This window comes from Entelurus aequoreus, linkage group LG13 (assembly GCF_033978785.1).
Source record: "Entelurus aequoreus isolate RoL-2023_Sb linkage group LG13, RoL_Eaeq_v1.1, whole genome shotgun sequence".
NCBI classification, from domain to species: domain Eukaryota; kingdom Metazoa; phylum Chordata; class Actinopteri; order Syngnathiformes; family Syngnathidae; genus Entelurus; species Entelurus aequoreus.
Window position 1 is genome coordinate 1,547,840 of NC_084743.1, and position 27,500 is coordinate 1,575,339.

At 33.6% G+C, this 27,500-nt stretch overlaps 1 protein-coding gene across 2 annotated transcripts in view; it reads right to left on the minus strand.

Annotated features, from left to right (window-relative positions):
- LOC133663046 (F-BAR and double SH3 domains protein 2-like) overlaps positions 1-27,500 on the minus strand; it is a 129,801-nt gene that overhangs the window by 26,621 nt on the left and 75,680 nt on the right. Inside the window, exons 10-15 of one of the 2 annotated variants that reach the window (XM_062067227.1) lie at positions 26,210-26,305; positions 20,372-20,446; positions 18,242-18,358; positions 13,006-13,110; positions 3,331-3,420; positions 1,121-1,183 (exon numbers count right to left, since the gene is read on the minus strand). In XM_062067227.1, coding sequence (XP_061923211.1) covers positions 1,121-1,183; positions 3,331-3,420; positions 13,006-13,110; positions 18,242-18,358; positions 20,372-20,446; positions 26,210-26,305 — 546 coding nt within the window. The remainder of the gene's footprint in view (positions 1-1,120; positions 1,184-3,330; positions 3,421-13,005; positions 13,111-18,241; positions 18,359-20,371; positions 20,447-26,209; positions 26,306-27,500) is intronic. The other variant, XM_062067228.1, reaches the window with a different exon arrangement.

A 27,500-nucleotide genomic window follows, 5' to 3' on the forward strand; every position in this document is an offset into this window, starting at 1 on the left:
TTTTGGTCCTAATGTGGTCCCAATTGAACCAGTTCCCTACTAGGAACCTCCTTCTCTGTGGTTGTGGTGTGCTGCAGTGTCGTGTGAGTGGAATGACAAGAGCCTGCAGCTGCACACTGACTGACCACACACCCGGAAGATTGAAAGATACATATATAATCATGATATCACATTTTAGGTGATAATGACTTATCTTTCATTCATGGTTTTTGGGGCAGCCGATGATGAAACTGTCTGAGATCAATTATCCGGCTCGTTGCATCATTCAGCAGGTGATCTGTCAGCGGAGCTATTCTGGTCGCCTTACATTTATTTATAATGACAGATTAAAAATGGAAAGCTTCCGGTCGGGCCTTGGGAATCATTTTTTTAAATTTTTAAAAAATTTTTTATTAATCAATCCAACAAAACAATACACAGCAATACCATAACAATGCAATCCAATTTCAAAACCAAACCCGACCCAGCAACACCCGGAATAGTAACAAACAGAGCAACCGAGAGGACACACAAACATGACACAGAACAATCTAAAAGTAGTGAAACAAAAATGATTATTATCATCAACAACGGGGAATCTGAACATTTAATAAATAAAGTTTCCTGTTGGGGTCAGTAGGCTAAAGAAAAATGCTAGTGAGTATTGTTCACGTTAAACCAAATTAATCAATATTATCCCGTTCAAGCTCCAGGCACCTCTTCTTTGAACTTTTTTTTACGACCTTTTCTTTGAACTGTTTTTAATCAAAGGCATTGGCTGTTTACGACCCCCCTCCCTTAGAAACAGCTGTTGCCACGTAATCAGGGAAAGTCCAAATAACACTGGAACACTGTACAAGGGTACAGGTGTACGCGTTTCTCCTCATTGAGCCAAATGTAATTCTGTCTCTGTTTAATTCCTTGCTTCTTGTCTTGTTTAATAGATGTCATCCGTGTTTGAACCGGACACATGCAAAGGAGCACACCTCCCCTTGAAAATGTCACAGTGCCCTCTCAACTTTACTGTTTGTGTGAGTGCTTCTTTACAATATTGTTGTCACGCTCGGTTGTGGTTTCACTATCGTTGCCTTTTTCATCGGCGATACGGACAAAAGGAGTGAGGGTGTGTGGGTTGTCTCACCGACAGTGAAGGATCATGGGAAGTGTAGCTGGCCCAGCGCTCGTTCTCCAGCTCCTCCATCACCTACAGCATGCACAGAAAGAGGGAGGGGATTTTCACACAAACTATAACCAAAAAAAAAAGCAAGGTGCAACACGACATTCATGCAGGTGTGCTACGACTAAACTAAAGAAAACAGATATCTGAAAAAGGGTTTGAATTCTGGGGCACCTAAAGATTTTATCCGATTCCTGGGGGGACGATTCAATTCAGAATTAATTCTCGATTCAACACAATTCATCACAGATATTATACTGTCATGTATTCCAAAAATATATTTGGTTAAAAATGAAGATAAATACTGTACTCAAATATTTGCTTGACTTATGATTTCATGTTTTTTTTCCATATACAGTAAGACATAAAAAAAATAAAAAAAAAATAAACAACAACATTAAAACAACAAGCAATATGGGCTAAAAATAAAATATCATATTTTTTCAATAACAACATTTTTTTGGGGCCTATTTGTTTTTGCTTATTTCCCATACAAATGAGAGAAAAACTAGCAGGTTTTTTTTGTTTTTGTTCTTTAATTTATATATATATATATATATATATATATATATATATATATATATATATATATATATATATATATATATATATATATATATATATATATATATATATATATATATATATATATATATATATATATATATATATATATATATTTTATTTTATTTTTTTTATTATTTTTTTTTTTTTTAAATTGTTAATCTTTTTTTTTTTTTTTTTTTTTTAGCAGTTTGAAATACCACCTACACAACATCTTACTCTTGGCAAAATTATTTTATGTGGCCGGAAAAAGCCTGGAAATAATATGCGTTAACAAAATGCTTAATCTTTTCTTGCTAAATATGTTTGTTCTTTCCCTTTTGACGTAAAAAATCCTGTACTGCATGTTATATTTTAAAATTCAATATTTTAAAAAAAATATTATATTATCATGTATTCCAAAAATATATAATGTTAAAAATAAAGATAAATACTATACTTAAATATCTGCTTGACATATGATTTCATGTTTTTTTCCATACACGGAAAGACACTAAAAAAACAAAACAACAACATTAAAACAACAAGCAGTATGGGCTAAAAATAAAAAATCATATTTTTTCAACAACAAACTTTTTTTTTTTGTCTATTTGTTTTTGCCTATTTCCCATACAAATGAGATAAAAACTAGCAGGTTTTTTTTTTTTTGGTCTTTAATTTATATATATATTTTTTTAATTTATTTATCTTTTTTTAAATTTATTACTCTTTGCAAAATTATTTTATGTGGCCGGAAAAAGCCTGGAAATAATATGCGTTAATAAAATCCTTAATCTTTTCTTGCTAAATATATATGTTCTTGTCCTTTTGACATTTTGTTAAAAATGAAGATAAATACTGTTCTTAAATATCTGCGTGACTTATGATTTCATGTTTTTTTTCCATATACAGTCAGACACTAAAAAAAATAAAAGACAACAACAAAAACAACAACATTAAAACAACAAGCAATATGGGCTACAACATTTTTATTTTTTTTTGGTCTATTTGTTTTTGCGTATTTCCCATACAAATGAGAGAAAAACTAGCATTTTTTTTGTGTTTTTGTTCTTAAATTTATATGTGTATTTTTTCAATTCATTTATCTTATTTTATTTTAATTTATTTATTTATTTCATTTTTTTTTAGCTGTTTGAAATACTCTTTGCAAAATTATTTTATGTTTATTATACAAAAGCCTGGAAATAATATGCGTTAATAAAATGCTGAATCTTTTCTTGCTAAATATATTTGTTCTTTCCCTTTTGACATTAAAAATCATGTACTGCATGCAATTGCATATCTTTTAAAATTCAATATTATATTATCATGTATTCCAAAAATATATTTGGTTAAAAATGAAGATAAATACTGTACTTAAATATCTGCTCGACTTATGATTTCATGTTTTTTTTTCCATATACAGTAAGACACTAAAAAAACAAAAAAAAAAAAAAAACAACAACAACAAGCAATATGGGCTAAAAATAAAATATCATATTTTTTTAACAACAAACTTTTTTTTTTGTCTATTTGTTTTTATCCGGACACCCTTAGTTAGCAAGGACACACACAAAAAAGGGTGCACAGGAGAATGCCACCCATGCAGCGAGACTTTGAATGCAACACACCTGGTTCATGGCACTCTTCAGCCAGGTGTCCACGGCAACGCCCACCTGCCGCAGGAGGTCCAGCCGAGCTTCCGCTTTCAACTTCACGGTCTTTAAAGGAAGCAAAGTAAGGATTGTTCAACATGTCAAACGCATAGATTTGTGTTTCTACTTTTAGAAACAGAGATGTAATTTTGACATTTACAGTAGCTTTTACAGAAAGAACCCTGATAACCGGAATAAATACTAGTATTCACACATTCTCAGTGGCAAATACATGTATACACATCATACATACAGTACATACATACATACATACGTACATACATACATTTACAGCAGGTTTTACAGAAAGAACCCTGACAACCGGAATAAATACTAGTATTCACACATTCTCAGTCTATTATATAGCATTATTCACATGTGAATAATATAAATACAGTCTATTATACAGCATTATTCACATGTGAATAATATAAATACAGTCTATTATACAGCATTATTCACATGTGAATAATATAAATACAGTCTATTATACAGCATTATTCACATGTGAATAATATAAATACAGTCTGTTTTACAGCATTATTCACATGTGAATAATATAAATACAGTCTATTATACAGCCTTATTCACATGTGAATAATATAAATAGTCTATTATACAGCATTATTCACATGTGAATAATATAAATACAGTCTATTATACAGCATTATTCACATGTGAATAATATAAATACAGTCTATTATACAGCCTTATTCATGTGTGAATAATATAAATACAGTCTAGTATACAGCATTATTCACATGTGAATAATATAAATACAGTATATTATACAGCATTATTCACATGTGAATAATATAAATACAGTCTATTATACAGCATTATTCACATGTGAATAATATAAATACAGTCTATTATACAGCCTTATTCACATGTGAATAATATAAATACAGTCTATTATACAGCAATATTCACATGTGAATAATATAAATACAGTCTAGTATACAGCAATATTCACATGTGAATAATATAAATACAGTCTATTATACAGCAATATTCACATGTGAATAATATAAATACAGTCTAGTATACAGCAATATTCACATGTGAATAACATAAATACAATCTAGTATACAGCATTATTCACATGTGAATAACATAAATACAATCTAGTATACAGCCTTATTCACATGTGAATAAGGCTGTATACTAGACTGTATTTATATTATTCACATGTGAATAATATAAATAGTCTATTATACAGCATTATTCACATGTGAATAATATAAATACAGTATATTATACAGCCTTATTCAAATGTGAATAATATAAATACAGTCTATTCTACAGCATTATTCACGTGTGAATAATATAAATACAGTCTATTATACAGCATTATTCACATGTGAATACTATAAATACAGTCTATTATACAGCATTATTCACATGTGAATAATATAAACACAGTCTATTATACAGCCTTATTCACATGTGAATAATATAAATACAGTCTATTATACAGCATTATTCACATGTGAATACTATAAATACAGTCTATTATACAGCATTATTCACATGTGAATAATATAAATACAGTCTATTATACAGCATTATTCACATGTGAATACTATAAATACAGTCTATTATACAGCATTATTTACATGTGAATAATATGAATACAGTCTGTTATACAGCCTTATTCACATGTGAATAATATAAATACAGTCTATTATACAGCATTATTCACATGTGAATAATATGAATACAGTCTGTTATACATTTAAGTAGAGAATTGCGCCTTATAGTCCGAAAAATACGGTAGCTAAGAATGTTTAAGAAACACTGTAAAGTTCATCTTCACCCCAAAACGTGAACTCATACAAAGTCCAAAGCAAATATTCCATGAAATCAGAAATCACTTTCTCATTCCCAGACTTACTTTTAATGAGCTGCCTGCACTGTGAGAACTGGACATGTGCCATCTTTTTTTTTTTTTTTACCTAATAATGAAGCTAGAAACACAAAAGTAGGAAATCCCTGTCCCAACTCTCTCTTTCATCTCTAATCCTTTCTTGCCGTCTTATCCACAATGCCACCGCTGTCTTCTTCCATTACCTGCTACCTTCACTTCCACCGCCACGCTGACACTGAACATCGACTGGCCAGGAACCAGAGGGTGTCTCTGACGCCACGCAAAACGCTGACAGCTCTTCAGCTCTGATTAATAAACGCGGCGGCAACAAAATGTGTTGGAAAAGCATTTTCCTCGTTACGACTGGACAATAAATATGCTGGAGCTAAAGGTAATATTTCTAGATACGCAGCACCAGTCCAAGGTTTAGACCAGGGGTGTCTGCAGTCATTCTAAAGACAGAACAACATCCTGGATTAGTAGAACATTACACAAAAAAGCTAAGAAAAATGCAACTCGTCCTCCAATGAAGACACAATTTCTTCTATTTCACTAAAGCAATTTACAAACATGCTAGGCTAGCGGCTAGGCTAGCAGCTACACAACAGCTAAGCACATCGTAACACTCAAGCTTGACATGTACGTAATAATCATTGAACAATATTGCTGTGTAAAACAGCCCATTTGTCAAAATATCTATCTGCAACATATTGATTAATTTTAAGTCAACTACGAACAAAATGCGATTAATCGGGATTAAAGATTTTAATTGTTTGACAGCCCTAGTTTTAGGTAATAAAGTGTTTTGATGGTGATATTTAAACGAGGGTCTACGAGAAAAAAGTTTTATCTATCTGCGACATATCGATTAATTTTGAGTCAACTACGAACAAAATGTGATTAATCGCGATTAAATATTTTAATTGTTTGACAGCCCTAGTTTTAAGTAATAAAGCGTTTTGATGGTGATAATGAAACATGGGTCTACGAGAAAAAAGTTATATCTACCTGCGACTTATTGATTAATTTTGAGTCAACTACGAACAAAATGCGATTAATCGCGATTAAATATTTTAATCGTTTGATAGCCCTAGTTTTAAGTAATAACGTGTCTTGATGGTGATAATAAAACGAGGGTCTACGAGAAAAAAGTTACATCTATCTGCGACATATTGATTCATTTTGAGTCAACTACGAATAAAATGCGATTAATCGCGATTAAATATTTTAATCGATTGACAGCCCTAGTTTTAAGTAACGAAGCGTTTTGATTGTGATATTTAAACGAGGGTCGACGAGAAAAAAGTTATATCTATCTGCGACATTTTGATTAATTTTGAGTCAACTACGAACAAAATGTGATTAATCGCGATTAAATATTTTAATTGTTTGACAACCCTAGTTTTAAGTAATAAAGCGTTTTGATGGTGATATTAAAACATGGGTCGACGAGAAAAAAGTTATAGCTATCTGCGACATATTGATTAATTTGGAGTCAACTACGAACTAAATGCGATTAATCACGATGAAATATTTTAATCGTTTGACAGCCCTAGTTTTAAGTGATAAAGTCTTTTGATGGTGATATTTAAACGAGGGTCTACGAGAAAAAAGTTATATCTATCTGCGACATTTTGATTAATTTTGAGTCAACTACGAACAAAATGGGATTAATCGGGATTAAATATTTTAATCGTTTAACAGCCCTAGTTTTAAGTAATAAAGTGTTTTGATGGTGATATTTAAACGAGGGTCGACGAGAAAAAAGTTATGTGTATCTGCGACATATTGATTCATTTTAAGTCAACTACGAACAAAATGCGATTAATCGTGATTAAATATTTTAATCGTTTGACAGCCCTAGTTTTAAGTAATAACGTGTTTTGATGGTGATATTTAAACAAGGGTCTACGGGAAAAAAGTTATGTCTATCTGCGACATGTTGATTCATTTTAAGTCAACTACGAACAAAATGCGATTAATCGGGATTAAATATTTTAATCGTTTGACAGCCCTAGTTTTAAGTAATAAAGTGTTTTGATGGTGATATTAAAACATGGGTCTACGAGAAAAAAGTTTTATCTAGCTGCGACATTTTGATTAATTTTGAGTCAACTACGAACAAAATGCGATTAATCGCGATTAAATATTTTAATCGTTTGACAGCCCTAGTTTTAAGTGATAAAGTGTTTTGATGGTGATATTTAAACGAGGGTCTACGAGAAAAAAGTTATATCTATCTGCGACATTTTGATTAATTTTGAGTCAACTACGAACAAAATGCGATTAATCGCGATTAAATATTTTAATCATTTGACAGCCCTAGTTTTAAGTAATAAAGTGTTTTGTTCGTGATATTTAAACAAGGGTCTACGAAAAAAAAGTTATATCTGCGACATTTTGATTAATTTTGAGTCAACTACGAACAAAATGCGATTAATCGCGATTAAATATTTTAATCCTTTGACAGCCCTAGTTTTAAGTAATAAAGCGTTTTGATGGTGATATTTAAACGAGGGTCTACGAGAAAAAAAGTTATTTCTACCTGCGACATATTGATTAATTTTGAGTCAACTACGAACAAAATGCGATTAATCGTGATTAAATATTTTAATCGTTTGACAGCCCTAGTTTTAAGTAATAAGGTATTTTGATGGTGATATTTAAACAAGGGTCTACGGGAAAAAAGTTGTATCAATCTGCGACATATTGATTAATTTTGAGTAAACTATGAACAAAATGCGATTAATCGCGATTAAATATTTTAATCTTTTGACAGCCCTAGTTTTAAGTAATAAAGCATTTTGATTGTGATATTTAAATGAGGGTCGACGAGAAAAAAAGTTATATCTATCTGCGACATATTGATTAATTTTGAGTCAACTACGAACAAAATGTGATTAATCGCGATTAAATATTTTAATCGTTTGACAGCCCTAGTTTTAAGTAATAAAGTGTTTTGATGGTGATATTTAAACGAGGGTCGACGATAAAAAAGTTATGTCTATCTGCGACATATTGATTCATTTTAAGTCAACTACGAACAAAATGCGATTAATCGCGATTAAATATTTTAATCCTTTGACAGCCCTAGTTTTAAGTAATAAAGCGTTTTGATGGTGATAATGAAACATGGGTCTACGAGAAAAAAGTTATATCTACCTGCGACATATTGATTAATTTTGAGTCAACTACGAACAAAATGCGATTAATCGCGATTAAATATTTTAATCGTTTGACAGCCCTAGTTTTAAGTTATAAAGCGTTTTGATGGTAATATTAAAACATGGGTCTACGAGAAAAAAGTTATATCTATCTGCGACATATCGATTAATTTTGAGTCAACTACGAACAAAATGCGATTAATCGCGATTAAATATTTTAAATGTTCGACGAGAAAAATGTTATATCTATCTGTGACATATCGATTAATTTTGAGTCAACTACGAACACAATGCGATTAATCGCGATTAAATATTTTAATCCTTTGACAGCCCTAGTTTTAAGTAATAAAGCGTTTTGATGGTGATATTTAAACGAGGGTCGACGATAAAAAAGTTATATCTATCTGCGACATATTGATTAATTTTGAGTTAACTCTGAACAAAATGCGATTAATCGCGATTAAATATTTTAATCGTTTGACAGCCCTAGTTTTAAGTGATAAAGTGTTTTGATGGTGATATTTAAACGAGGGTCTACGAGAAAAAAGTTATATCTATCTGCGACATATCGATTAATTTTGAGTCAACTACGAACAAAATGCGATTAATCGCGATTAAATATTTTAATCGTTTGACAGCCCTAGTTTTAAGTAATAAAGTGTTTTGATGGTGATATTTAAACGAGGGTCGACGATAAAAAAGTTATGTCTATCTGCGACATATTGATTCATTTTAAGTCAACTACGAACAAAATGCGATTAATCGGGATTAAATATTTTAACCGTTTCACAGCCCTAGTTTTAAGTAATTAGCATTTTGATGGTGATATTTAAACGAGGGTCTAGGAGAAAAAAGTTATATCTATCTGCCACATATTGATTAATTTTGAGTTAACTCTGAACAAAATGCGATTAATCGCGATTAAATATTTTAATCGTTTGATAGCCCTAGTTTTAAGTAATAAACTGTTTTGATGGTGATATTTAAATGAGGGTCGACGAGAAAAAAGTTATATATATCTGCAACATATTGATTCATTTTGAGTCAACTACGAACAAAATGCGATTAATCGCGATTAAGTATTTTAATCGTTTGATAGCCCTAGTTTTAAGTAATAAAGTGTTTTGATGGTGATATTTAAACAAGAGTCTACGGGAAAAAAGTTATATCAATCTGCGACATATTGATTAATTGTGAGTAAACTACGAACAAAATGTGATTAATCGAGATTAAAGATTTTAATCGTTTGACAGCCCTCGTTTTAAGTAATAAAGCGTTTTGATGGTGATATTCAAACGAGGGTCGACGAGAAAAATGTTATATCTATCTGCGACATATCGATTAATTTTGAGTCAACTACGAACAAAATGCGATTAATCGCGATTAAATATTTTAATCCTTTGACAGCCCTAGTTTTAAGTAATAAAGCATTTTGATGGTGATCTTTAAACGAGGGTCGACGAGAAAAAAAGTTATATCTATCTGCGACATATTGATTAATTTTGAGTCAACTACGAACAAAATGCTATTAATCTCGATTAAATATTTTCATCATTTGACAGCCCTAGTTTTAAGTAATAAAGCGTTTTGATGGTGATATTAAAACATGGGTCTACGAGAAAAAAGTTATATCTATCTGCGACATATCGATTAATTTTGAATCAACTACGAACAAAATGAGATTAATCGCGATTAAATATTTTAAACGTTTGACAGCCCTAGTTTTAAGTAATAAAGTGTTTTGATGGTGATATTTAAACGAGGGTCTACGAAAAAAAAAAGTTATATCTACCTGCGACATATTGATTAATTTTGAGTCAACTACGAACAAAATGTGATTAATCGCGATTAAATATTTTCATCGTTTGACAGCCCTAGTTTTAAGTAATAAAGCGTTTTGATGGTGGTAATGAAACATGGGTCTACGAGAAAAAAGTTATATCTACCTGCGACATATTGATTAATTTTGAGTCATCTACGAACAAAATGCGATTAATCGTGATTAAATATTTTAATCCTTTGACAGCCCTAGTTTTAAGTAATAAAGTGTTTTGATGGTGATATTTAAACGAGGGTCGACGAGAAAAAAGTTATATATATCTGCAACATATTGATTCATTTTGAGTCAACTACGAACAAAATACGATTAATCGCGACCAAATATTTTAATTGTTTGAGAGCCCTAGTTTTAAGTAATATCGTGTTTTGATGGTGATATTAAAACGAGGGTCTACGAGAAAAAAGTTATGTCTATCTGCGACATATTGATGAATTTTGAGTTAACTCTGAACAAAATGCGATTAATCGCGATTAAAGATTTTAATCGTTTGACAGCCCTAGTTTTAAGTAATAAAGCATTTTGATGGTGATATTTAAACGAGGGTCTACGTTCTGCAGCAAAGTGAATGATGCCATTTTCAATGCTTCCATTTCCTTGTTAATGCTCGGACAGGAGCTGTGCAACGCAGACGTTTCATTAAATATACACGAGCTGGGTCAAGGTAGTGCTGGCCCGGAGTAGATAGCAGGAAGACGGCGTCGGCAAAAGTGTAGGAGCTGCAGTTCTGCCAGGAAACTGTGGCAAAAGACGGTGAGTGTGTGATGGCATGCTATCAATAGTACTGCAGACTGAAATACCCCTCAGCATATAACTCATGTCAGAGCACAGAGGGTGTAGGTGTAAAAGCTGCCACCAGAGGGTGCCAGACATGGGAAAAAAGACTCAACTTGGCATTTAGACATCTTTTTTTTTTTTTTTTTTTAACACTATCATTTATAACCCTGTGAACATCAGTGTTATTACACAGTATGTGTCAAAACCACACTATAGATCTACTGAAGCCGGTTTAGAGCAGACATGACACGCTGCGATTACAACATATAGCATAAAACAAATCATTTAAGGTTTAAATCCAACTTGATGGAAGATAACAGCGTTTGCAAGTCCACATATTTTCAGTCCTAACAGTTGTCAAAGTTATCATTTAAAAAGGTTATTGTTCATAAATTAATGTAACGTATAGTAGGGTTGGACGTAGGGTTGTCCCGATACCAATATTTGTATTTCGATACTTTTCTAAATAAAGGGCACCACAAAAAATGGCATTATTGGCTTTATTTTGACAAAAAATCGTAGGGTACATTAAACATATGTTTATTATTGCAATTTTTTTCTTAAATAAAATAGTGAACATACTAGACAACTTGTCTTTTAGTAGTAAACAAACAAGGCTCCTAATTTAGACGTATGCAGTAACATATTGTGTCATTTCTCATTCTATTATTTTGTCAAGATTATTAAGGACAAGTGGTAGAAATTGAATTATTAATCTACTTGTTCACTTACTGTTAATATCTGCTTACTTTTCTCTTTTAACATGTTCTATTTAGACTTCTGTTAAAATGTAATAACCACTTATTCTTTTGTCGTTTGGATACTTTACATTAGTATCGGATGATACCACAAATTTGGGTATCGATCCGATACCAAGTAGCTACAGGATCGTACATTGGTCATATTCAAAGTCCTCATGTGTCCAGTGACATATTTCCTGAGTTTATAAACATAACATGAATAAAAAAAAATGTAAAAAAAAGATTTTATGATGCTAAAAATATACTATAGTAGTATCGACTAGATACGCTCTTTTACTTGGTATCACTACAGTGGATGTCAGGTGTAGATCCACCCATGGCGTTTGTTTACATTGTACTTATATAGTACCGAATATGATTCATTAGTATCGCGGTACTGTACTAATACCAGTATACCGTACAACCCTAGTTGGACGGTATACTGGTACTAATAAAGTACCGCAGTACAAAATAAATAAAAACGGTACAATACTGCTTCTGAAAAATACCGGTGCTTTTTTTTCCCCGGGCATGATGGCAATTGCTAATAAAACGAGCAAAGGCGCATGTTAGGCAACGCACACAGAAACAGCGGGGAGACTGAAAAAGAATGGACGCTTTGGAGGGGGCGTGGCCTACGGACCTGCAGCGAAGATGGCCCACCTGGGCCTGCTTATCTAATCACCTGTAAGGTAAGGCAGCAGCCGGGGAGGAGAGAGGAGTTGTAGATGGAGGTGGAGCGTGAACGAGAGAGAGAGAGACAGAGGAAGAGACACTTGCTGAAAAGCCCAAACAAAAGGACTTTATTGAAAAATAAAACAGTGTTCTAAACCCTGAAAAGGTGCTGTCATGTCGGTGATTGGTGGTCCGAGGAACCCGGAGGAAAGAAACCTCCACAGACACATTTTGGCTTCAAAACTTAACGATAAAGTTGAAGCTATAAACTTTAGCTCTTGCTCTTGTTAGCCGTTAGCCAGCTAGCGGCTAACAACCATCCACAGTCGGTAGTGTTTTAGCTACTCCTGAATCACTAATCCCGGCCTCCGTGGCGACAAATAAAGGACGTTTCTTACAAGTGCAGGACGAGGAATAGCTAAACATGATTCACCATGAATTGATTAACGTGGACCCCGACTTAAACAAGTTGAAAACTTATTGGGGTGTTACCATTTAGTGGTCAATTGAACGGAATATGTACTGTACTGTGTAATCAATTGATTGAGAACACGGTATGGTGCTAACGGTGAGGAAAAAGTCACAAACCTCAGCTTTGCGGATGTTTTCCTTGGATTCCTCCATCTTGGTCTCCAGATCTGCCCTGCCTTGCTCAGTGGGTGGCAGGCCGTGGCTCTCGCAGTCCTCCAGTGACTGAGCAAAACACAAAACAAAACCTTGCAAAAAAGTGGTTATTCTTCATATATACAGTAATTCTGGCAACTAAGCTGCCAGGTTGTTGTTTTTTACAGTAAAAACAATGTGGTAGCGTTTTACCATTTTCAGTAATACGCCGTAAAAACAACAACTTTAGTAAAATAACTGGCAACTCAGTCGCAAGAATTTGACTGTAAAATCTACAGTACAGTTAATGGAAAAACAGTACCACTGGGTTTTTTTTTTACGGTAAAAAACTGGCAGCTTAGTCGACAGAATTTTGCTGCAAAATATAAGGTGTGTTTTTTTTACAACATATTACTGTAAATGGAAAAAACATTGTCACTGTTGTTGTTTTTTTTGTTTTGTTTTTTTACCATAAACAAAATATGGTACAGTATGACAGCGTAAAAACAAAAAACTTGGATTTTACGATAAAAACTGGCAGCTTAGTCGCCAGAATTTTACTGTAAAATCTACAGTGGTTTTTACAACATTTTACTGTTTTTAATTCTGGCAACTAAGCCGTCGGTTTTTTTTTTGCGTGAAAAAAATGTGGTACCGTTTTTCCATTCACAGTAATACAATGTAAAAACAACTGTAGATACACGGTAAAAAAAAAACTGGCAGCTTAGTCATTAAAATGTTACTGTCAAATCTAGGGTGGTTTTTATAACAATTTACTGTAAATTTCAAAACAATACAACAATTTATTATTTTTTTATTCTAGCAACTAAAATGCCCGTTTTTTACTGTAAAAAATGTGGTACCGTTTTTTTTCATTTACAGCAAGGGTCACCAACCTTTTTGAAACCAAGAGCTACTTCTTGGGTAGTGATTAATGCGAAGGACTACCAGTTTGATACACACTTAAATAAATTGCCAGAAATAGCCAATTTGGTCTATTTACCTTTAACTCTATGTTATTATTAATAATTAATGATATTTTTCTTTGTGGAAACACTGATCATCTTAATGATTTCTCACAATAAATATATATATAAACAGATAAATATCAATATGCAACACTTTATTTTTATATTTTCTCTAAGTGCACATTTTTTAAATTGAACATTTTCAAATGATCACTTCTAAGACAGTCTTGTGAAATCACAATATCCCATTTTAACTAGCTAGCCACTAACATTTTTATAAAAGAAGAGAAAACACGAAAAAAATGAAAATTAAATTTTGAAACATAGTTTATCTTCAATTTCGACTTTTTAAAATTCAAAATTCAACCAAAAAAAAGAAGAGAAAAACTAGCTAATTCGAATCTTTTGGAAAAAATTTAAAAAAGAATTTATGGAACATCATTAGTCATTTTTCCTGATTAAGATTAATTTTAAATTTTGATGACATGTTTTAAATAGGTTAAAATCCAATCTGCACTTTGTTAGAATATAAAACAAATTGGACCAAGCTATATTTCTAACAAAGACAAATCATTATTCCTTCTAGATTTTCCAGAACAAAAATTTTAAAAGAAATTCAAAAGACTTTGAAATAAGATTTAAATTTGATTCTACAGATTTTCTAGATTTGCCAGAATAATTTTTTTGAATTTTAATCATAGTAAGTTTGAAGAAATATTTCACAAATATTCTTCGTCGAAAAAACAGAAGCTAAAATGAAGAATTAAATTAAAATGTATTTATTATTCTTTACAATAAAAAAAATAAGTTTACTTGAACATTTATTTAAATTGTCAGGAAAGAAGAGGAAGGAATTTAAAAGGTAAAAAGGTATATGTGTTTAAAAATCCTAAAATCATTTTTAAGGTTGTATTTTTTCTCTAAAATTGTCTTTCTGAAAGTTGTAAGAAGCAAAGTAAAAAAATTAATGAATTTATTTAATCAAGTGAAGACCAAGTCTTTAAAATATTTTCTTGGATTTTCAAATTCTATTTGAGTTTTGTCTCTCTCAGAATTAAAAATGTCGAGCAAAGCGAGACCAGCTTGCTAGTAAATAAATAACATTTCAAAAATAGAGGCAGCTCACTGGTAAGTGCTGCTATTTGAGCTATTTTTAGAACAGGCCAGCGGGCTACTCATCTGGTCCTTACGGGCGACCTGGTGCCCGCGGGCACCGCGTTAGTGACCCCTGATTTACAGTAAGTAATACACTATAAAAAAAACAACGACATTAGATTTTACGGTAAAAAAACTGACATTTCAGTCGATTGAATTTTACCGTAAAAAAACAGTGGTAAAGTTTTTCAATTTACAGTAACATTCTGTAAAAAACACTGTACATCTTTGTGTGAAATTTCGATGTTTTTAATGTCCATTTTCACAACTGTAGATTTTACAATAAAAAACTGGCAACTCAGTCGCCAGAATTTTACTGTAAAATATCCACTGTTTTTTTTTTTTACAACATATTACAGTAAAAGGAAAAAACAAAAAGCTTAGATTTTACGGTAAAAACTGGCAACTTCGTCACCAGAATTATACCGTAATAAACAGTGGTAAAGTTTTTTCAATTTACAAACAACCTACAGTGGTTTTTACAACATATTACTGTAGATGGAAAAACAATAGAACCGGGGTTTTTTTTTAATTCTGGCAACTAGGCTGCCAGTTTTTTTACTGTAAAAAAAATGTGGTACCTTTTTTCCATTTAAAGTAATACACCGTAAAAACAACCACTTTAGATTTTGCTGTAAAAAAATTGGCAACTCAGTCCCAAGAATTTTACTGTGAAATCTACAGTGTTGTTATTTTTTTAACAACATATTACAGTGAATGGAAAAACAGTACCACTGGTTTTCTTTTACGGTAAAAAACAGGCAGCTTAGTCGACAGAATTTTGCTGTAAAATCTAAGGTGTGTTCTTTTTACAACATATTACTGTAAATGGAAAAACATTGTCACTGTTTTTGTTTTTTTTGTTTTGTTTTGGGTTTTTTTACCATAAAAAAATATGGTACCGCGTTTCCATTTACAGTATGACAGCGTAAAAACAAAAACCGTAGATTTTACGGTAAAAACTGGCAGCTTAGTCGTCAGAATTGTACTGTAAAATCTACAGTGGTTTTTACAACATATTACTGTTTTTAATTCTGGCAACAAAGCTGTCGGGTTTTTTTGCGTAAAAAACATGTGGTACAGTTTTTCCATTCACAGTAATACACCGCAGAAACAACTATAGATTTTACCGTAAAAACCTGGCATCTCAGTCATCAGAATTTTGCTGTAAAAACTACGGTGGTTTTTTTTTACAACATATTAATGTAAATGAAAAAAACAGTGTCATTTTTTTTTATTCTGGCAACTAAGCTGCCAGTTTTTTAAAGTAAAAAAAAAAGTGGTACCATTTTTCCATTTACAGTAATACACCGTAAAAACAAAAACTGTAGATTTTACCGTAAAAACCTGGCATCTCAGTCATCACAATTTTACTGTAAAATCTTCAGTTTTTGTTTTTTTTTACAACATATTACACAGGGCCGGCCCGTGGCATAGGCCGTATAGGAAAATGCTAAGGGCGCCGTCCATCAGGGGGCGCCACGCCAGTGCCACAAATGTTGGAGGAAAAAAAAAAAAAAAAAAAAAGTTGGTACTATTATTTCTAAATACATAAAATAATCCCACGTTAATTAAAATGCAAAGTAAAGCCTATTTAATAGAAATATTATTTGTTACAACATTACGCCCCCCCTCCCTTCCCGTATCATGACTCTTTTTGGACGTCACCACATAAAAAAAATCAACACAAGATGTCAAAACGGCCAAAACTGTCAGGTGCCCAGGGGAGAAAAGAAGACGAGAAACGAGAAAAAGACAGAGGTAGCCGGTAAGTAACGTTAGCCTACATGAAATGATTTGTCTGCTACAGAATGTGATAGTAACCTGTATTTTTAGCATTAAGCTAATGTTACACAATTCGGCAATTGCTAATCAATAAATAGCTAGTTCTGTTTTAACGTCGGGTTAATATTGTGGAGGGGGCTAAATTGTTATGGAAAATAATAATGTAACGTTAGGTAATTACAGTACTCCCTGGTGTACAGTAATTTGTAAGTCATTCTAGTTAATGCAATATTAAAAAGCACAAATAGAGAACTCTGTACGATCCCCTTTTTTTGTAATATAGTTGTTAAAGTCATACTGGTTTGATATCTTGTTTTTGTGCAGTGCCTTATTTATATTGTATTTTTAATTTATTTTATGCAACTTGTTGACACGCTTTATTTTGTGTTTATGTATGTAAAAAATATTGTATTTCATATATTAATTTTTTGTATTCATTTATTTATCCTTTTTTTTTAAATCTTGTTAACTATTCTGATTGTTAATTTGCTTTCTTTAAGTAAAAAAAAAGGGTCAAAGACAAAGCTATTCGGTTTCTTGTGAGTATATACACTTCACTGCCGATGTGGGGGGGCGCCACCTAAAATCTTGCCTAGGGCGCCAGATTGGTTAGGGCCGGGCCTGATATTACATGCAGTAAATGGAAAAACAGCACCACTGTTTGTTTTTTTTACGGGGAAAAACTGGCAGCTTAAACGCCAGAATTTTACTGTAAAATCTATGGTGGTTTTTACAACATGCTACTGTAAATTTAAAAACAACACAACAGTTGTTTTTTTAATTCTGGCAACTAAGCTGCCGGTTTTTTTTACTGTAAAAAATGTGGTACATTTTTCCATTTACAGTAAGTAACAAGTAAAAATAAACAAAAACTGTAGAATTTATGGTAAAAAAAACTCAGTCGACAGAATTTGACCATAAAAAAACAGTGGTAAAGTATTTTCAATTTACAGTAACATAAATTTAACTGTGAAATTTCTATTTTTGTCATTTCCATTTTTACAATGTATAATGTGACGGATAAAAAAAAAAAGAGGATATAATGGCATGATAATCTGTTGCAATATTGGATGCTGTTAAAGTTGGAAAAGTATCACATTTCATCCAGCACACATTTTTTTTCTGTCAAAAATGGAAACAACAAATACATTTAGTAAGAAAATATAAGGTAATTTAATGATAAATATTATTTCCAGGCGTCCTCAGGCCACATAAAATGATGTGGCGGGCCAGACCTGGCCCCCGGACCCTGAGTTTGACACCCGTGTCATCTGGGATAGAAAAAGTCCCGTAAAGTAAGAGGAGTGACTCACTCGCTTGTAGTGTACGATGTTCTTGTGTTCTCTGGCCACCCGTGTTGCCCACTTCCTCGCCTCCTTGTTCAGACTGTGCTCCTCCGTGGTCCCCATCTCCGACTCCAGCTGACGACTCTGACAACACACACACACACACACACACACACACGCACACAAACGGGTGTGAGTCGACGCACAGGCGGACCCACACGAGCGCGCACGTGCGAACATTCGGAAGCTACTCATTCGTAGCGTGCCAACTTGATTAGCCGCGACCAAATCAAGCACTGTGTTTTCTTTCACTTTCAGTATGTACCTCCACTCGCTAAATATAGCCAATATATAGTATAGTCACCTGACTCCCCTCCAGGCGACCTTTTCTTTGAACTGTTTTTAAATCAAAGGCGATGGCTGTTTACGACCACCCTCCCTTAGAAACAGCTGTTGCTATGCAATCAGGGAAAGGGCCTGTTTGAAGGTTTGCGTGTGCAAACGTGATAGCACACGCCGAGCCGATCTACTCGAGGTGTGCAAAGTGGATTGCGTGCGTTAGGTGAGCTGAATAAGACGTTATCAGAATAATTGTATCTAAGTTATCACAAAACATTTGTGTTTCAATGAGTTCCCGGCGAGCAGACAACAGCTGTCTTTGATCCTACCAAGCAGAAGGCTTGTAAAACTCCACTCAGTAGGTTGGGAAGCAACATGAAGGTGTTCTGTTTCTTTGATGTATTGTAATCCACAGAAAGATGTTGTCTTGACACGAGAGCTACAAAGCGGAGAGGAAGCAGGACCTGACTCCCCTCCAGGCGACCTTTTCTTTTAACTGTTTTACGACCTTTTCTTTGAACTGTTTTTAATCAAAGGCGATGGCTGTTTACGACCACCCTCCCTTAGAAACAGCTGTTGCTATGCAATCAGGGAAAGGGCCTGTTTGCTGAAAGGTTTGCGTGTGCAAACGTGATAGCACACGCCGAGCCGATCTACTCGAGGTGTGCAAAGTGGATTGCGTGCGTTAGGTGAGCTGAATAAGACGTTGTCAGCATAATTGTATCTAAGTTATTACACAACTTTGTGTTTTAATGAGTTCCCGGCGAGCAGACAACAGCTGTCTTTGATCCTACCAAGAAGAAGGCTTGTAAAACTCCACTTTGTAGGATGGGAAGCAACATGAAGGTGTTCTGTTTCTTTGATGTATTGTAATCCACAGAAATATGTTGTCTTGACCCGAGAACTACAGAGTGGGGAGGAAGCAGGACATGACTCCCCTTCAGGCGACCTTTTCTTTGAACTGTTTTTAAATCAAAGGCGATGGCTGTTTACGACCCCCCTCCCTTAGAAACAGCTGTTGCCATGCAATCAGGGAAAGGGCGTGTTTGAAGGTTTGCGTGTGCAAACGTGATAGCGCACGCCAAGCCGATCTACTCGAGGTGCGCAAAGTGGATTGCGCGCGTTAGGTGAGCTGAATAAGACGTTGTCAGAATAATTGTATCTAAGTTATCACAAAACTTTTGTGTTTCAATGAGTTCCCGGCGAGCAGACAAAAGCCGTCTTTGATCCTACCAAGCAGAAGGCTTGTAAAACTCCACCGTGTAGGTTGGGAAGCAACATGAAGGTGTTCTGTTTCTTTGATGTATTGTAATCCACGGAAAGATTTTGTCTTGACACGAGAGCTACAAAGCGGAGAGGAGGCAGGACCTGACTCCCCTCCAGGCGACCTTTTCTTTGAACTGTTTTTAATCAAAGGCCATGGCTGTTTACGACCCTCCCTCCCTTAGAAACAGCTGTTGCCATGTAATCAGGGAAAGTCCAAATAAAAGAGGAGGCGTACAATCTTTCGTCAGAGCGTGGTGACACTGTCCAAGGGTACAGGTGTACGCGTTTCTCCTCATTGAGCCAAATTTAATTCTGTCTGTGTTTGATTCCTTGCTTCTTGTCTTGTTTAATAGATGTCATCCGTGTTTGAACCTGACAGACGTGCAATTATGATGACATGGCGTTCAGTAACCAGGAATACCGATCTCTGACAAGGGTGCAAACATGCTAAATGAAGCGTCACAACGTCGGATTGATGTGATGAGACAAGCAGGTTATGGCTTACGGCATGCTAACAGTTACGGCTCACGGCATGCCAACAGTTCGTGCTACCTGTGCCAGCGTCATTCTCATGGCACTGACGGGCGAAGGCTCAATGTCCACCAACTGCTGCACCGAGCTCAGAGTCTGGCACCAGAGCAGCGTTGAAGGCACACAAACACAAGGAAGGAGTTAGCTGGGAAAAAGGTCGAGGGAGGAGCGTTAGCCGGGGTGGAACGAGGGTCAGGGAGAGACAGGGAACGTTAAAGAGAGAGGTTAGAAGGTTTGTAAAGACCACACCGCGTGAATGTGCGATAAATAGGAAGAGGAAAAGCGAGGCTGATGTCAAAGAGGAAAAATATATGAAGAGTTCAGACGCAAAAGCAGATAAATTCCGGACTATAAGTATGGAGGTTAATTTTTGTCTTTCATAACCGAGCAAGAACAACAAACATCCAACAAAGTATAAAAAAAACATCCACTTATTTGATATAACTTCACTGTTCTGCAGAACTTTGCCCCACCCTGTCTGAGCAGTTTGTCACTCAAAAGTGCAGATTCAGTTCTATAGTTTGAAAATATCCAGTGAGCCGCGTAGAAATGTAAATTATGTTGTATTATGTCCAGGTAGACCAGTTAAATGTTTATTATGTAGTATTATGTCCAGGTAGACCAGTTAAATGTTTATTATGTAGTATTATGTCCATGTGGAACAGTTAAATGCCTTTGTATGCTGTTTTGTAAGACCTGTGTCATGTGACTTCAATCTTGACACCTCATTGGCTGCTTCGGGGACAGGATCGATTGCTTCAGTCTTAATTTACTGGAAGTGATTCTTGCTTTTTGAAGCAGCAAATTTTTCGACACTTAATTTTTCAGCACTGAATTTTATTACACTGAACTTTGTTACACTGCATTTTTATATATTACATTTTTTTACACTACATTTTTATACACAGAATTTTTTTTACATTGCATTTTATACATTACATTTTTTTACACTGAATTTTTTTACACAGAATTTTTATACACAACATTTTTTTACAGCAAATTTTTATACACAGAATTTTTTTTACATTGCATTTTATACATTACATTTTTTTACACTGAATTTTTTTACACGGAATTTTTATACACAACATTTTTTTACAGCAAATTTTTATACACTGAATTTTTTTTACATTGCATTTTATACATTACATTTTTTTACACTGAACTTTTTTACACGGAATTTTTATACACAACATTTTTTTACAGCAAATTTTTATACACTGAATTTTTTTTACATTGCATTTTATACATTACATTTTTTTACACTGAATTTTTTTACACAGAATTTTTATACACAACATTTTTTTACAGCAAATTTTTATACACTGAATTTTTTTACATTGCATTTTATACATTACATTTTTTTACACTGAATTTTTCTACACGGAATTTTTATACACAACATTTTTTTACAGCAAATTTTTATACACTGAATTTTTATGCATTGAATGTTTTTACATTGCATTTTTATACATTACATTTTTTACACAAAATGTTTATACACTGAATTTTTATACACTGATTTTTTTTACATTGCATTTTTATACAATACATTTTTTACACAGAATTTTTATACACTTAATTTTTTTTACACCAAATTTTTATACACTCAATTTTAATGCACTGATTTTTTTTATACACTGAATGTTTTTACATTGCATTTTGTACATTAGATTTTTTTACACTGAATGTTTTTTTACACAAAATTTTTATACACTGAATTTTTTACATTGAATTTTTATACATTGAATTTTTTTACACTCAATTTTTTTACACTCAATTTTTATGCACTGAATTTTAAAACACTGAACTTTAAAACACACGCATTATGCTAACAATTTTATTTTTCAGTCAGTATAATTTGATGTAAAAAAAATTCAAACGCAAAAAATTCAGTTACTTGTCAAAAAAAAAAGCTTTGGTAATAAAGGCACAAATTAACCTCCATAATAAGCCGCTACTTTTTTCCTACACTTTGAAAATGCGAGAATTTACATTTTGTTCGGTTAGCTTTTAAGAAGGTTCAAAGAAGAGCTTCCAAATGCAAGAATAAGAAATTCGAATAACACAAAAACTATTTTGAGTAAGCAATTGATTGCAGACAAGCATACAATTTTAAATTTTCCTGAGGGAACTCTCCTGAAGGAATCAATAAAGTACTATCCATCCATCCATCCATCCATCCATCCATCCATCCATCCATCCATCTATCTATAAAAGTTAAAGACCAGAGAATTTAAAAGGCATAACCTTCACAACAAAAAAGTCAAGTGGAAGACCCAAATCTATATATTTTTTCTAGTACTGCAAAGTGTGAAAATGTAAACATAGAGAAACCTGAGACACTTTGCACTATTTTCTTACACTTTATGAATAATTTCTTACACATTCCTTACTTTTAAGAGCTTATTGTTAAGTGTTTAATGTGATTTTACTATTTTGTTGACATTGTTTGAGTGTTTTCCATGCTTGTGTTGACATTTCCTTTCTGCCTCAATAGCTGAGGGATTATAATCAGAGGAAGGTTACATTTCAAATAAAATCTATTATTCTCCTGCTCCTTATTTTCCATTAGTCATAAAAATGTCAATAATTATCGATATCGACCGATATATTAATAATATTTAAACAATTACTGCAGAACAAAAAATAATTTCCATAGTTAAATAAGAATAACAGGGCAAATAAATGTTACACAGCCGTTATTTCCTGGCATTAAACCTGCAGAAAATAGTTAGTCTCAGGTTTCTCTATGTTTACATTTTCACACTTTGCACTATTTTCTTACACTTTATGAAGCATTTCTTACATATTCCTTACTTTTAAGAGCTTATTGTTAAATGTTCAACATGATTTTACTATTTTGTTGATATTGTTTGAGTGTTTTCCATGCTTGTGTTGACATTTCCTTTCTGCATTGATATCTGAGGGATTATAATCAGAGGAAGGTTACATTTCAAATAAAACATACAAATAAATAATTACTGCGTAACAAACATTCCTTTCCATAGTTAAATAAGAATAAACAAGGCAAAATAATGTTACACAGACATTATTTCCTGGCACTAAACCTGCAGAAAATAGTTTGTTACGTTTACATTTTCACACTTTGCACTATTTTCTGACACTTTATGAATCATTTATTTATTGTTAAGTGTTCAATGTGATTTTACTATTTTGTTGACATTGTTTGAGTGTTTTCCATGCTTGTGTTGACATTTCCTTTCTGCCTTGATAGCTGAGGGATTATAATCAGAGGAAGGTTACATTTCAAATAAAACATATTATTCTCCTGCTCCTTATTTTGCATGGGTCATAAAATATGTCTACAATTATCGATATCGACCGATATATTAATAATATTTAAACAATTACTGCTGAACAAAAAATAATTTCCATAGTTAAATAAAAATAACAGGGCAAATAAATGTTACACAGCCGTTACTTTCTGGCACTAAACCTGCAGAAAATAATTAGTCTAAGGTTCCTCTATGTTTACATTTTCACACTTTGCACTATTTTCTTACATTTTATGAATAATTTCTTATTCCTTCATTTTCAGAGTCTATTGTTAAGTGTTTAATGTGATTTTACTATTTTGTTGACATTGTTTGAGTGTTTTCCATGCTTGTGTTGACATTTCCTTTCTGCCTTGATAGCTGAGGGATTATAATCAGAGGAAGTAACATTTCTAATAAAACATATTATTCTCCTGCTCCTTATTTTGCATGGGTCATAAAATATGTCAATAATGATCAATATCGCCCGATATAATAATAACAACAATAAGCTCTTAAAATGAAGGAATATGTAAGAAATGCTTCATAAAGTGTAAGAAAATAGTGCAAAGTGTGAAAATGTAAACATAGAGAAACCTGAGACTAACTATTTTCTGCAGGTTTAATGCCAGGAAATAACGGTTGTGTAACATTTATTTGCCCTGTTATTATTATTTAACTATGGAAAGGAAATTTTGTTATGCAGTAATTATTTAAAAATATTATTATTATATCGGGCGGTATTGATGATTATTGACATATTTTATGACCCATGCAAAATAAGGAGCGGGAGAATAATATGTTTTATTTGAAATTTAACCGTCAAATTCCTTTCCATAGTTAAATAAGAATAACAGGGCAAATAAATGTTACACAGCCGTTACTTCCTGGCACTAAACCTGCAGAAAATAGTTAGTCTCAGGTTTCTCTATGTTTACATTCTCACACTTTGCACTATTTTCTTACACTTTATGAATAATTTCTTACATATTACTTCATTTTAAGAGCTTATTGTTAAGTGTTCAATGTGATTTTACTATTTTGTTGATATTGTTTGAGTGTTTTCCATGCTTGTGTTGACATTTCCTTTCTGCCTTGATAGCTGAGGGATTATAATCAGAGGAAGGTTACATTTCAAATAAAACATACAAATAAATAATTACTGCATAACAAACATTCCTTTCCATAGTTAAATAAGAATAAACAAGGCAAAATAATGTTACACAGACATTATTTCCTGGCACTAAACCTGCAGAAAATAGTTTGTTATGTTTACATTTTCACACTTTGCACTATTTTCTTACACTTTATGAATCATTTATTTATTGTTAAGTGTTCAATGTGATTTTACTATTTTGTTGACATTGTTTGAGTGTTTTCCATGCTTGTGCTGACATTTCCTTTCTGCCTTGATAGCTGAGGGATTATAATCAGAGGAAGGTTACATTTCAAATTATGTATGTCCGATAATGGCTTTTTGCCGATATCCGATATTGTCCAACTCTTTAATTACCGATACCGATATCAACCGATACTGATATATAGTCGTGGAATTAACACATTATTATGCCAACCAGGTATGGTGAAGATAAAGTCCTTTTTTTTAAAAATGTATAAAATAAAATTAGATAAATAAATTAAAAACATTTTCTTGAATAAAAAAGAAAGTAAAACAATATAAAAACAGTTACATAGAAACTAGTAATTAATGAAAATCAGTAAAATTAACTGTTAAAAGTTAGTACTATTAGTGGACCAGCAGCACACACAATCGTGTGTGCTTACGGACTGTATCCCTTGCAGACTGTATTGATATATATATTGATATATAATGTAGGAAGCAGAATATTAATAACAGAAAGAAACAACCCTATTGTGTGAATGAGTGTAAATGGGGGAGGGAGTTTCTTTGGGTTGGTGCACTAATTGTAAGTGTATCTTGTGTTTTTTATGTTGATTTAATTTAAAAAAAAAACAAAACAAAAAAAACGATACCGATAATAAAAAAACGATACCGCTAATTTCCGATATTACATTTTAAAGCATTTATCGATATTATCGGACATCTCTATTTCAAATAAAATTTGTTTTTCTCCTCGTCCTTATTTTCCATAGGTCATAAAAAATATTGGTATGGACTGATATAAAACAGTTTTCAGCCACATTGCCCAGCAATGTTACAAAATAGTTTTTCCTCACTCCCGTTTTCATCTTTTTTCCGTTTTTAAACCCCTGCTTAGAACCTCCTTAAGATCCGACAGTGCAAAAAAAGCGAACTCTTGCAAGAAATACTTCAAACTGCCACGTGAGACGGCACGTCAGCTCCTTACTGCCTCTTGCAACAGTGATCCACGGACAACATTAACGCAATTAAACGGGTAATCCTGTTATTTGAAAAATATGAGAGCGATGTTCCCGGTGGAGACACAGACATGGCATTAATAAGCTGTCAAGAGAAAAGGTCATATTTTCAAGGAATACATCAGAGACTCAGCTATGAAAACACAAGAATTGTCGGTAAAAAAAGATACGACAAAGGTGTGCAAACTAGATTTATGGTGAAGTGGTCATCCTCCCTCACCTTGTCACAATCGCTGGGCTGGAACTGGAAGTCGTGTGCTTTGTGGAACACTGGGTTCTCCTGCATGAACAACTGCTGGTTGTACTCCTGGATGATCTGAGGAGGGAGCAAAAGCAGGTTTTAAAGGCCTACAGAAAGCCACTACTACCGACCACGCAGTCTGATAGTTTATATATCAATGATGAAATCTTAACATTGCAACACATGCCAATACGGCACGGGTTAACTTATAAAGTGACATTTTAAAATTCCCGGGAAATATCCGGCTGAAACATCGCGGTATGATGACGTATGCGCGTGACGAAGTCCGAGTAACGGAAGTTATGGCACCCCGTAGAATCCTATACAAAAAGCTCTGTTTTCATTTCATAATTCCACAGTATTCTGGACATCTTTTGCAATTTTTTTAATGAACAATGAAGGCTGCAAAGAAGACAGTTGTTGGTGGGATCGGTGTATTAGCAGCGGACTACAGCAACACAACCAGGAGGACTTTGTTGGAGCGCTAGCCGCGCTAGCCGCGCTAGCCGCCGACTTCACCTTGACTTCCTACGTCTCCGGGCCGCCAAACGCATCGGGTGAAGTCCTTCGTCCTTCTGCCGATCGCTGGAACGCAGGTGAGCACGGGTGTTGATGAGCAAATGAGGGCTGGCTGGCGTAGGTGGAGAGCTAATGTTTTTAGCATAGCTCTGTGCGGTCCGGTTGCTAAGTTAGCTTCAATGGCGTCGTTAGCACAGCATTGTTAACCTTCGCCAGCCTGGAAAGCATTAACCGTGTATTTACATGTCCACGGTTTAATAGTATTGTTGATTTTCTATCTATACTTCCCGTCAGGGGTTTATTTCTTTTGTTTCTATATGCAGTTAAAGCAAGATGCTATCACGTTAGCTCGTAGCTAAAGCATTTCGCCGATGTATTGTCGTGGAGATAAAAGGCACTGAATGTCCATTTCGCGTTCTCGACTCTCATTTTCAAGAGGATATAGTATCTGAGGTGGTTTAAAATACAAATCTGTGATCCAAAATAGAAAAAGGAGAGTGTGGAATCCAATGAGCCAGCTTGTACCTAAGTTACGGTCAGAGCGAAAAAAGATACGTCCATCACTGCCTCTCAAGTCATTCACTGTAACGTTCCTCATCCACGAATCTTTCATCCTCGCTCAAATTAATGGGGTAATCGTCACTTTCTCGGTCCGAATCTCTCTCGCTCCATTGTAAACAACGGGGAATTGTGAGGAATACTAGCTCCTGTGACGTCACGCTACTTCCGGTACAGGCAAGGCTTTTTTTTT